Below are 13903 nucleotides of genomic sequence, written 5' to 3' on the forward strand. Positions count from 1 at the left end.
CGAAAGAATAGTAAAGCTTCTAAAAGTTAATACAGAACGATATCTTTTCATGATCTTGGGATAGGGAAAGACCCCACTGACCATGAAGAGAAGACTGATAACTTGAGCTACATGAAAATTAATTCAGTCCAATTAAATTCAGTTATACAACACCATTAAAGAACTAGGAGGCACTGGGCGCCCGGGTGGCTCAAGCAGTTAAGCATCTGCCGTCCGCTCTGGTCATGGTCTCGGGATGCTGGGATCAGGCTCTTTGCTCAGTGGGGAGTCGTCTTCTCCCTCCCCCTCTGTGCACACGCTCACTCTCTTTCTCTTAAATAAATAAATAATCTTAAAAAAAAAAAAAAACAAAATAGGAGGCAAGCCACAGGATGGGAAAAGGTATTTGGTACACCTGTAACCACAAAGTAGAAATCACTTAAGAAAACACTAACACAATAAAAAGTAGTCTAGAAACTTCAGGAGTGCTTCAAGAAAAGTATAGGTCTGAATGGCCAGTAAACCTGAAAAAATGAACTTTATTAGTAATCAGGAGAATGCTAATTCAGACATTCAGCAAGTGCATCAGAGTGGCTAAAATAAAAAGCATTGTTAGGGAGTGCTGGAGAGGAAGTTGGATCAAAACAAATTCTTCTCCTCTTCTTTGGGGACTTATCAGTGCATACAGCCATTTTAGAAAATAGTTCAGCGCTATGTACGAAGGAGTTCTTTTTGAATATTATCTTCTTTACCAAGAGTCTTTTTCCTCAAGGAGTGGTCCCTTGTCCTCTTTCTTTATTTTGCACTGTCTCTTTCTTGTTAGCCTTCTCAGGTCTTTGGTGAACCTGCTTTGTCTATTCATATTTTAGTATGAAGCACTGAACATTTGAATTGTGAACTTACATGTTTATGTACTGGGCTCACCCACTGCAATCTTCAGTTTGAGGTCATCATCTGAAGTGTCAACTTTGAGAAGGTAGCCAGATGCTGTTTATGGAGACAGAAACTCAAGCCTGTTACCTGCAAGTTAGATCCCTGTTTGTTGGTGTTCTGTATGCCATTTCCACCTTTTTTTTTTTTTTTTTTTCTGGTTTTCTACAGGGCTCTCTGAGTGTCAGGTTTCTCTGGAGTTCTCTAGGATAAATTTGCTATGGACCATATCCCTTTATATGGATATTCTAAGCTGGATATTTGATCGAAGGCCTGAGGTTTCCTAAAGTGAATTTGTAGTGGACTTGGTAGGGTATTAATTATCCACTATATGTGCCAGACCTTGTATTGAACCTTTTATATGTATTGTGCTGTACACATATACACTCTTTAGTACAGCGCCGCCAGATGGTATCATCTCCATTGTATAATTGAGGCTTATTTTGATGTGACTTTCACATTCCTCATTATTATTCAATATTGGAGCTTGGATACCAGTTGGGATCTGTGTGCTTTAAGAGTTTTTTAAACACTTAATAATAGTATAGTTCTTGAATTTATTCAAATTGGAGATGTAGAAAAGGGATTCTGGGTTGGAAGCAAGTGCATTGTTAACATGGATGATGGCAGGGATTTAGGTTGATTAAAGAAGTAGAAAAATACTATATGCCAAGGAACGAGGCAAGGATAAGGGGCTCTATCTTGGCCTTTTGGCTAAGATCAAGTGTAGTATCTGTTCTTACCAGTTTTATTTGAATGGAAAGGCAAATTTCAGAATTGGGGATCTTGTAGAGCTAGATCAAGTGCTTATAGGATCAGTCTGTGAGTTTTGGGGTGGACAAAGCCCCTGAGGGAAGGGTGCTTTCTCCCAGCTAGGCATGTGTATTATCCATCTTTGATTTGCCTATCACTTGTAAGATGTGGAAATACTGTGAGCAGCTTAGTGAGGGAAAGTAAAAAGCTGTTGGGAGTACAGAAGATTGGAGAAATGCCTTAGCTTCTTAAGCCCTTAAAGCAGTGAATGCTAGCATATTACTTTTATGTAATGATATGCTAGTAGTAGGATCAATTGCAAGAAAAAGGTAGGAAGCTATAAATACATGAATCGGTACCTATTTGAATAAATAAAAACCACCATGGCTTTTTGTGGAATTGATGGTAAATGCTCATTTTTTTTGTCTTTTGTGCAGTTGACCTGTGAATGAGGAAATTTTACTTTTAGGTATTCAGAGTCAGTCTGTGCTTCCTGTTGGCTTTTGTACTAGAAGCTTCTACTGAGGGATGGCAGTTACTTATACAATTATTTTTATTGCTGTCCTACTCGTGGAAAGAATTAAGGCTCCTTGCAAAGCTAGTGGTATAAGTTAAAGTTAGAAATGGAAAAAAAAGGAAGAAAACTAAGGTACAGACATAAAATTGTGCAAAAAATAATATGCTCTTAAGACTGAAATAGTATAGGGTGGAATCCAGATTTGGCCATTGGTGTTATGGAAGCCAACAAAAAACTACAATTCTCTCTGAATAGTTGCTTTGGAGAAAGTATTTTCTTGTTAGATAAATGAGACAGGAATTTTTCCCAAGGATCTCTGTAAAAAAATGCAATTACTGTTTAACATAATGAACAATTCTCTGTACGCTGACGTTACAGAGTTTTGTAGAAGGGATTTGTATTGGGTGGCATCTAAGATTTTGTCAAGCTTTAATATACTGGTTTATTCTGGTTTAGATTACATGTTGATGGGCAGTTCAGTATAGTACCTGTTTTATGTAGATAGTGTTGTTCTAATTCATAATTTGTGTTAATACATATAAAACTTCTATGCTGAACAGTGAGCTTTTGTAATTACACCATCAAACTGGGCTAGAAATTCCTAAGTACTCTAAGATTTATTAAAAAATATTTAACTTGACAAAGTAAAAATACATTTTAAAATAATTTTAAGAGCTATGAATTCAAGCAAGTGAATAATATATAGTGACTTTTTTTTTCCCCCCAGTTTAATTTTGTTGGGAGAATCCTTGGACCTAGAGGACTTACTGCTAAACAACTTGAAGCAGAAACAGGATGTAAAATAATGGTCCGAGGCAAAGGCTCGATGAGGGATAAAAAGAAGGTAAGTCCTTGAACTTGGGGGCAAGTCTTGATGTGAATAATTTACTTATACTTTTGCATTCTAATAATAAAATATCCAGATCTTCTGTGCATAAAGCACTATACATTAATTCATATCTGAAACTTTTGAACTTTTTTAAGGTGTCATGATTTTTTTCTTGTTGATTATCATGAGTTTTAGCCAACTAAGGTATCACTCAGTCCATCATGTTAACTTATTTTGGTATTTACAGTTGAGAAGCTGCCAATTTGGAAACTAGTCACACTATAATGTATATATGAAGGTATGTCATTAAAAGTTTTAAAAATCTAAAATGTTTCTGTTGATGAGATTTAAATGAAAGTGATCAAATGAATAGCTTTAGCTGTGTGTGTCAGATAACCGGGAGAGCTGTTAAACAGAAAAAAAAAAAGCTATAACTAGCCATATGATACTCATCTTGGATTTCACTAACATTTTGTGTCGATTGTAAGTTTATTAGACAGTTTATATTGTTCCTGTTTTCTCTTTATTTCTTCTGCCACTTATTGTTCTTCTAGTTTAATTAATAAATACCTATCTACTTTAAATACTGTTTTTAGGAAGGGTTTATTTGCCTAGTTTCCTGTTATCCAATGATACTGTTAGGCGGGATATTTTAGAATGTGTATCTGTGTGAAACAGTGTTTGATTTAAAAAAAAAAATAACCTTTTAAAAAAAATTCCACATATAAATGAAATCACATGGTATTTATCTTTGACTCATTTCACTTAGCAAATACCCTCTAGGTCCATTCACCCCTGAAACTAATGTAACACTGTATAAGAATTATACTTCGATTTAAAAGAAGAAAAACCTAGATTTGATTGCCAAATATTAAACATACTGTCCCGGAGGGTATTATTTTTTTAATACATTGCCTTGAAAGGGCTATCAAGTAATAGATGCATAGTCAGCTTACGTTGGAGTGTGTGCGTTGAGTCACTTTGTGGAGTTTATGGAACAAACACCAGGTCTACAAAGTATTCTGACTTCATTCTGATGTGCTTCTTTTCTGACCTTCCACCTCATTTCATTTACACTGTCCCACCACCTGACTGGATTGCAGTCATTTTCTCACCTTGCAGACAAATAATGACTTTGTAGCTGCAAAATTGGGTGTGCGTGGGGAGGGGGCGTCCCCAATAATACCAGTTATCTTTAAATCTTACTATAACCTGTTCTTGTCAGCTGAGTTTAAAGATATTTTGAGGCTGTGAGTTCTCCTTCAGCAAATTTAAATATTGTATTTAAAACATTTTTTGTTAGAACCTTAAAACACATAAGCATTTTCTGAATCACCTAAGTGGCAGTCTTCTATTGGCATGGAGTTTTGGTTCCCATTTCCACTTAATAGTTGTATTGGCATTAAGCAATTTAAGAGCCATGGAAAAATGAGGTTGACAGTTGATGGACAAATAAATCTTTACCTTAAGATTAGTGTATCCATCAATTAAACAGTTACTCTATAAATCAGTGAAAAAACATGTTTTCCCCTCTCCTCAGCCTCTGTTAATTCTGTAGTAATGACCCTCCCCTTCTCCACTCATACACTCATAGACACCAAGGATTAGAGCTTGGAACCTGTGTAATGAGACATCATGAGTTTTTTTTTTTTTTTTTTGATTGGGGTTGAAATTTTAGCCTGAAGAACATATCCTCCTGTCTTTGGCAGAAGAACCAAATAGTTAAATCAGTGAGCTTTGTGACCAGATTGTTTAGGTTTGAATCTTGGTTCTATCACTTAACAGCTTTGTGACATTGGACAAATTACTTAATCTCCTTCTGCTTTATAAAAATGGGAGTAGTAATAAGGTGATTGTGAAGATTAAATTAGTTATAAAGCCCTTAGAACAGTGCTTTAGATCATAGTAAGTGATAGATTAATGTTAATCATTGTTCCTCATAAATTTTATCTTTTTATTATTACAGTAGTGCCCCTTATTCACAGGTGGGGGGGCATTCTAAGACCCCTGGATGCCTGCAAATGCAGATAGTACTGAACCTTGTATATACTATGCATTTTCCTATACATACATACTTCTGGTAAATTTAACATATAAATTAGGCACAGTAAGAGATTAACAGCAATAATTAGTAATAGAACAATTACAACAGTATATTGTAGTAAGTCATGTGAATGTGGTCTCTCTCATAGTATCTTAATATACTGTACTCACCCTGGTGATGATATCAGATGGTAAAATGCCTACATGATGAGATTAAGTGAGATGAATGATAGAGACTGTGACATTAGGCTACTATTGACTTGATGATGAGTTAGAAGGAGGATCATCTCCTTCCTGACTTAGGCTGACCATGGGTAACTGAAATCGCAGAAAGCAAAGCTGCAGATGAGTGGGGACGACTGTAATTGGATAGTTAGTGCATTCTATGTTTAAACTCTTATGTTGCATCAAGGTGGGGGGGACTGCTACTGTTTTGTTTTTTTTTTAAGTTTTGTAAAGGAGAATACCTTGTTTTATGACCTTTGAATATCCCATAGTCTCATTGCTTTTCTGTTTTCTTTGGTGGTTGGTGCATCCATATTCTGTCTTGTCCACTTTGTTCTTAACCACAAATAGAAGCGGTTTACATTTTCTTTTTCTTTTTAATTTGTACTGTTGGCTACCAAAATAAAACGAACCTAATAGATTATACATAATGCAAGAGTAACAGTAAGGCACCAGAAAAATTTGGCCACAGATTATATCTTTAGTTTTATTAAAATGCTACAGATGAACGTACTTTAGGCATATCAAATTAGTTTGAATGACTATCATATGTTTGATATTATGGTATATGGAGTCTGTGAAGAATTTATGCACGTATTTTTTTTTTTTTTTTAAAGATTTTATTTATTTGGCAGAGAGAGACAGCGAGAGAGGGAACACAAGCAGGGGGAGTGGGAGAGGGAGAAGCAGGCTTCCCGCCGAGCAGGGAGCCCGATGTGGGGCTTGATCCCAGGACCCTGAGATCACGACCTGAGCCAAAGGCAGATGCTCAACAACTGAGCCACCCAGGCGCCCCTACGCACGTATTTTTAATACCAGAGGTGTCTTCTATAATTTTAATGTAAATCTACACATAATTAATTGTTAATCAAGTCATTTTGGTTAATGCTGTAGTTACTCTATTCATTGAGCTCTTAAAAATGTTAATGAAAGTAAAGTCAAATGGAAAGTGCTATCGATTGTTATTTGACGATTATTTTGGTAAAGAACTTGACAAGCAGATGGAGACAAAAAGAAGTATTGATGAGATACTTCTTAGTACTAGGCTGATTTAGGTGTATTTCAGGTGTTTCAAAGGAAAAGCCAGTTGGCTTTAAGCTTTTCTGCAGAGCTGTCAATTTTTGTAAAAGCTGAGAAAGCTAGAAAATCTTAATTTACTGTTGCCTAAAATATGATGGAAAATGCTGTTTGCTGATCTGCATCCTTCACTAGCCTGGTAAACTCAGTGAAGGCAAAGCATGTCTATTTTGTGGAGCATTTACCTGGTGTTTGATGAGTACCTAGCACAGAGTAGGATCTGAAAAAAAAAAATCTGAAAAAGGAATGAATGTTTAGGTAATAAATGAAAGGCATAGATGCCTCCCCCCCACATCCCCATACAAAAGTTTATAAATAGAGGAAATTATAAACCTGATGTGCTTTTATTTCTTTGGGCAAGATAAGCAGTACCATATTATTCTAAGCTGTTGGTTTTAAGCAAGGGAGTGAAAATGCCACTTTAATTTTTATTTTGCTGGATCGGTATTACTTCAGAGTTATTGGTGGGCATAACAGCATTGATTTTTGTGTACAAGTATCAGTGGAATGGTAGTGGGTAAACTTCATGGAACCAAAGAGCAGGAGCTGTAGTCAGATTTTATGAGAGACGATGACCAAAGCTTGGAAAGCTGCTCTGTTTCAGCCAGTACTTATCTGGAGCAGGCTAACTATCCCTCTGTCTCTGATTAAGTATATGGTACCATGGTGTCAGCAAGTGGAAACCAGTAGTTTTATGGATAGTTCTTTTTAATTTTCTTTTTTAAAGATTTATTTATTTGTGAGAGAGGGAGGGAGGGAGGGAGGTAGGAGTGTGGGGAAGAGGGATGGGAGAGAAGGAGAGAGAAACTCAAGCAAAGCAACTCCGGGCAGAACGCGGAGCCCAACACGGGGCTCAGTCTCAGGACCCGGAGATCAGACCTTAGCCAAAACCAAGAGTTGGATGCTCAACTAACTGAGCCACCCAGGTGCCTCTTTATGGATCGTTCCTGTGATTCATAGAGTGTGTACTTTGTATCAAGCATTATTCTAGGCATTTTACATTCATTTGTTTTAGGTTTTTTCCATATCTTGTAAGTTTATTATTTTTTTATCATTTATTTTTTATTTATATCATTTTATATTTTATATCATTTATTTATTTTATTTTTTATAGTGTTTTATTGGTTTCAGGTGTACAGTACAGTGATTCAGTAATTCCATACATCACCCATTGCTCATCACAACAAATGCACCCCCTAATCCCCTTCACCTATTTAACCCAACCCTCCACCCCTCTCCTCTTTCTTCTGTCTAAATGATATTTCATTATATATACATACCACATCTTATTTTATCCATTCATCAATCAGTGGACCCTTGGGCTGTTTCCGTATCTTGGGTATTGTAAATAATGCTGCTGGGGGGCATGAATCCCTTTGTATTAGTGTTTTTGTATTGTTTGGGTAATACCCATAGTGTGATTGCTGGATGGTAAGGTAGTTCTGTTTTTAACTTTATGAGGAACCTCCTTACTGTTTTCCACAGTGGCTGCAACCAGTTTGCATTCCCACCAACAGTGCAACAGGGTTGCTTTTTCTCCACATCCTTGCCAACACCTGTTGTTTCTTGTGTTGTTAATTTTATCCATTCTGACAGGTGTGAGGTAATCTGAGTTTTATTATTCCTATTTTGTAGGTGAGGAAATTGAGCCTCAGGAGGTTGAGTAATGTGGCCAAAGGTCACATACCAAAAAGTAGCAGTCCAAATTCAACCTACAGCCTGTATTCTATCCTGTGGTGTACTACTTCCTACTTAAAGAACCATTTCTGAGAGCGGTAGCAACTTCAGAAATATTAGAACTTGAATATTGAGTAGTTTTAAACTTTGACTATGAAGTCAACATGAATATATTTTGTGAAACTTCTCTAAAGTTTTTAGTTTTTTCCTCAGGGATAATACATTTTGAGATTTTGTTTTTGTGTCATTCCCTGGATTTGCAGAAATCCTCCTTTAGGAAGGATTTAATCCCATTTTCTTGATAGAAAACTATATAGTTGAGCATAGAAATTCTAGAGAAGTAATTTTTGGAAAAGAAAATGATTTTTGGTAGTTTTTCAGTTGATGTAGCAGAGGGCTACAGGGGCCAGGTGGAGAGCTCTGGGAAAAATGTCTGCATGCTAGAGGGAATGGGTTCATCTTCAAAAAACAGAGGTGGCAGTCAGCTGGTTTCCACTGTAGCAGATGAGTACATGTAAGTCATTAAAACAGAAGAGTATTTCATGCATAAATTAGATACTTGATAATATTGTGGAGTGATAGTTATTAAAGTGGTAAGTGAAGTTCACCTTTGGGAATCTTTGTGAGTGGTGGTATAGGGGACATTCTTGGGGATTTGTCTCTTCAACATCCATTAGCTTTTCTCTGAGAGCTCCCCTGTCATAAATAAGTGGGGACTAAGTATCCATGCTTGTGTTTCTGCTTCCCACTCCCGCCCCCCAGCCAAAAATGTTTATGAGAGCAATGTCTACAGTTGATCAAAGCCAGGTTAGTTAAAATGTATCTTCTGGAAATTTCCATTGAGATTTAGTAATTTTACCGTAGAGCTCTTTGCTTGAAATGAAGGGATATGCACTTAAGGAATCAGATGGCCCTTCTAGGGCTGCTAATAACTATGGCCAGATGGTATCACTGCTTTCACAATCTGTGCAATGTCTGATTCAGACCATGCAATAACCTCAGAAGATAGTTTTACTCTTCTAACAGGATTGGAGGCTTAAAGAGGTGATGTAACTTATCCAGTCCTCCATTTCTAACTGATGACAGCAGTAAATATAAACGCAGATCTCATTGAACATTCAAATTGAACTATGCAAATCATTCTCATCAGAATATGGGCTTTGAATTTAAAACCTGATCAATCTGTAATAAATTTTTAATTTTATTTATAAGGGATATACAGTGTTTTGTGGAACATGATTTATGAAACATTATTAGAGAGGCATATTGTATAATTGCAGACACAATTTCATAACATTTTTACATCTTTTCATATACATTACAAATTTTTCTTATCTCTTAAGTCCTATTACTTCATTTCTTAAGGTTAATATATATTTTAATTACTTCACTAATACATATTTTTGGAAAAGTTTAAGAATACAGATAGTCTGAAAAAAAATTAAAGGCACCACCTGTGCTGTCACTCTACAGCCTACCCTTGTTGACAGTTTTGGCCTGTCTTCTTACAGATTGTTCTTCTTATAGTTATACTTACATTCACATGTGTTATAGAACATGGATAATATTAGATATGATGCTTTATAATTAGCATTTTCTTCTGCAACTCTGTATCCTGTTCTGTGTCAATCCACTAAATAATTGAGCTTTATAATGTCTAAGACTTCGTGCTGGGTAATAGGAAGACACACTTACAAAGGATGCTTCAAGGCAATATTGACAGCAATATGCAAAGATAAATTTTCTTGAGTTTGTTGGGGAGTTGCTTAGACTTTTATTCTTATGGAAGATGTTACTGCTGTCTCAACACTTTGAAAGAGATCAAATTAATACAGTTTTTTTTGGTTGACGTCCTAAGGTGGCTATAATGGACAGTGACATAACATCAAGTACAAGCATGGTTCAGACAACCTGTTTTAATGATCTTGTTGAATACTTAACTTTCTGACATCCTTTAGCATAGGTACAGTTTATTCTTTTAAATTTTTCATCATGGCTAATTTTTTTTTATTATTATGTTCAGTTAGTTTTTGATGGCAGCGTTCAACGATTTCACCAGTTGTGTACAACAACCAGTGCTCATCATATCACGTGCCCTCCTTAATACCCATCATGGCTAATTTTAAATAACAGTAATCCATCACTTAGCATCAGCATTGCCTGTCTCCTTCCAAGTATGCCCTCCCTCACTCCTCCATGGCTCTTAATTCCTCTTCTGCATGCCACATGATTTGGGGAGCACATTCCAGACATAATTTCCTCTGTAAATATTTTATTACATTTTTCTAAAATAACAGGGCTCTTTAATGCTATCATGTTTATGCATTTTTATCACCCCAGATTTTCTGTTATCAAATATCTAGTCAGTGTTCATAGTTCCCCTCTTGTCTCATAAATGTGTTTTTAAAATACTTTGTTTGAATGGCATCCAAGTGAGGGCCGTATACACTGCAGTTAATTGATAGATTGCTTAAGCCCTTCAGTCCCTCAGCTCCATTTCTCCTTACATTTTATTTGTCAAGGGCCTGAGTTACTTATCCTCAATTATTACTGTGGATTTTGCTGATTGCATGGTGGTGTTTAACGCTGATCTCTGTCCTCTGTATTTTTTGGTAAGTGAGAAAGGTTTGGTTTAATCACATTCAGATCTCCTGCTCTCCCTTCCTCATTTCCTTTCTTCTTTTTGAAAGAATATTTCACAAGTAGTGTGGTGATGGTAGGTTTTTTAGGCCTTTTATTTCAGTAGGAGTTGCAAAATGGTTATATCCTGTTTCTTCATTAATATTAGCTAGATTTACTTTTTAGAGGAAAGGCTAGATAAATGCTCATTTCTTTTTTTACTAGTTTAAAAATGGTTGGTTCCTAGGAATCCTTTAAAGGTAAAGAATAGGGTTTTTTTTTTTTTCTTTTTGAATATCATTATGAATTCATGTAAACTATTTGGATGTCTCAGTTCATTGCAGATAGTGTTTTTAATGATCCTGTTGTTCGGCCATTGGGGGTCTCCTCAAGCTCACTTCTAAGTCCTTCTGACACTACCCCAGTGGTTGGGGCTAGTAACTTTGCTTTCTAGTGTGGTATGATAGTCCAGTGTCAGCTTAGAAAATTTCCTCCCCAGACATGGAATCAGCCATTTCTTTAAGGAATCCTAGTTACTTTTAGTGAAAAATAGTAAGTAGATATTGCATTTTGGGCTTAAGTGATACTCATTATTTATAGACCTTTTCAGGACAGAGTTAGGAGATACGTACATACATACACACACACATTCAGGAATATAGATGTATACAAGTTCATTCTCATTCAAAATCAGGGCTACAGTGTTTTATTTAATTGATCTTATATATCTGTTTTCTTTCCCACTGAAAAATCTGGTTCCTAAAGACACAAAATGATGACTCATTTGCTTTAATCTAAAATACATAAAAGTCTCAGAATAACAGTACAAACACTACTATCAACAACATAGTGAAAACAGTTTTTCCCCAGTTCATATTGCTTTTAGAGTATATCCCACCAGAGATTGAAATTCTTTTTTTTAAAACACTGAGTAATTTCCGAGTGTATAACAGGTACATCATTATATGGGTCTACATTTAAGCTCATTTGCACTTGGTTTTCTAATTTTAATAGTTGCTTCAGTTATTTTTCTGTTATTGTAAAATATTTACATGGCTCAAAGTCAAATCTATAAGTAGGGCATTTTCAGAGACTCTGGCTCTTACTCCTGTTGCCTGTATGTATTCCCGCGCCTTGCTCTTCAGGTAAATTTTTTATATTTGTTTCCAGGTTATCCTTATATTTCTTTTTTTGACACAGTTACATAAGTATGACAGTTGTGTATGCCTGTGTGTGTAATTTCTCACTTTTCATAGGTAGTTATATACACATTACACACTTTTCTACGCCTTACTTTGTTTTTGTTTAACAGTATATTGTTGAGATCACTTTGTGGGGGTATATTGAGACAGTCCTTTTAATAACTTTATCATATTCCATTATGTGGATTATACCATAAATTATTCCAACATTCCCCTATTAATGGGCATTTAGATTGCCTCTAGGCTATTTTTTTTTTAAGATTTATTTATTTTTTCTTTAATTTTTTTTTTAAAGATTTTATTTATTTGACAGAGAGAGGGAGAGCACAAGCAGGGGGAGCAGGCTACCTGAGCAAGGCTTACTGAGCAAGGAGCCCGATGCGGGGCTCAGTCCCAAGACCCTGGGATCATGACCTGAGCTGGAGGCAGACACTTAACCTACTGAACCACCCAGGTGCCCCTATTTATTTATTTTAGAGAGAGAGCACGAGCATGCAAGCATGAGTGGGGGAAGGGGGTGGAGGGAGATGGAGAGAGAATCCTCAGGCAGACTCCCTACTGAGCAAGGAGCCAGACATGGGGCTCTGTTCCAGGACCCAGGGGTCATGACCTGACCTGAAGTCAAGAGTTGGCCTCTTCACCCACTGAGCCACCCAGGTGGCCCTGCTCCTAGGCTTTTGCTGTTACACATAGGGAGAGTGCGGTACTGAATAGCCTTTATATACATTTTTTCGTGGTCTCATTAGTTTACCTTCAGGATAGAGTTCTAGAAGTGGTATCGTATTATGTAATTTTGCTAGCTAGTGCTGAATTTCTCTCTCTCTAGGGGTTCTCATTTTGCATTACTACCAACAATCTATGAGAGTTCCAGTTTCCCATAGGATTCACCAGCAGTCTTAAACTTTTATACAGGAGATTGAACATCTGTTAAAGGCACTTTTAAAGAAACTATATTTGTGTGTATGTGCTTGTGTGTAAAAGGTCATTGCTGTTATGAGCAATGCAACCTTTTATGGTTTCCCAATTAGTCATTTCTTTGCAATATATTTCTTATGTTCCCATCCAAACCATTTATAAATAATTATTAGACATAGTTGAAATAGTATAACTGGTCTTTAGGTACATTGTAATTGTAACAAACTTCTGTTTGTGCCTGAGAAATTAATTACTATTTAAAATGTTTTCAAGAGGAAAAGTGCTGTGATTTTCTGTTAGTTTATTTGGCCTTTCTCAGCTAGGGTTCCTCTTCTGAACCACAGACCATAAAAATTCTTCAGTTTTACCTAGAGTGATTCATAACAAGTATCATTATAGATGTGTAGGAGAGAAGTTAATTATATATAATTTATGCCTTGGGCCCGGCATTAAGACTTGATTCTCTTGTGGAGTCCTTAGTTGGGAAAGGCTATTTAATCCCTGCAAGGAATGGTTTTTCCTCTCTACTTTATATCCCTGCCTTACTCCCCCCACTCACACACTCCCTCTTATTGGTACCTTTGACTTGATGCATTTGAAAGTAGGAACTTTTACAGATTCTCTCTTAATCTTAAAAATCTTATAATTTGTATTGTATTGTATACTTAAAAAGTTTCATGAATCTGATTTGAATTATAGTATTTAGCTATGAAAACAGATCACTTTAAAAGAATGATTATGAAAATTATAGTATTATGTAATCTGGTTTGGAAGGAACCTTATTAAAGCCATGAAGTCCAGCCACCCTTGTGATATTTAATTCTGTGATACTTTATTCCTACATTGCAAATGATTGTTACTCAATTTTTGGTACCTCCTTTCATAGTTGATTTAATGCCTTCTCAGGCAGCAAATATTTTTCAGTGCTTATGATTTTTGCCCTCAAGGAGCTTTCATCTGTGGAAGACTGATGTGTTAACAGTGAATTAATACACAGGGTGGTAAACGCTCCAGTAGATGTTATACGTTGTGCTGTGGGAAGTCAAGGAAGTATGTAATGAGTTCTGTTGCATGTTGAAGGTTTTAGGAAAAGCTAGAGAGCATTGGACTACAGCAGGAATTTACAAGACAGTTGAG

At 36.1% G+C, this 13903-nt stretch overlaps 1 protein-coding gene and 1 pseudogene across 9 annotated transcripts in view; both read left to right on the plus strand.

Moving 5' to 3' along the window:
• QKI (QKI, KH domain containing RNA binding) overlaps nucleotides 1-13903 on the plus strand; it is a 161956-nt gene that overhangs the window by 54778 nt on the left and 93275 nt on the right. For all 9 annotated transcript variants that reach the window (XR_012378647.1, XM_073894200.1, XM_073894201.1 and 6 more), the window contains exon 3: nucleotides 2907-3023. Coding sequence is in view for 8 of the 9 variants with exons in the window: in XM_073894200.1 (XP_073750301.1) it covers nucleotides 2907-3023 (117 nt within the window). In the remaining variant the exon portion in view is untranslated. The remainder of the gene's footprint in view (nucleotides 1-2906; nucleotides 3024-13903) is intronic.
• On the plus strand, nucleotides 1607-1823 carry LOC112819656 (U2 spliceosomal RNA; annotated as a pseudogene).

The sequence above is a fragment of the Callorhinus ursinus genome, unplaced genomic scaffold (genome assembly GCF_003265705.2).
Source record: "Callorhinus ursinus isolate GAN/ISIS: 27379988/994484 unplaced genomic scaffold, GSC_fseal_2.0 scaffold6, whole genome shotgun sequence".
Lineage (NCBI taxonomy): Eukaryota > Metazoa > Chordata > Mammalia > Carnivora > Otariidae > Callorhinus > Callorhinus ursinus.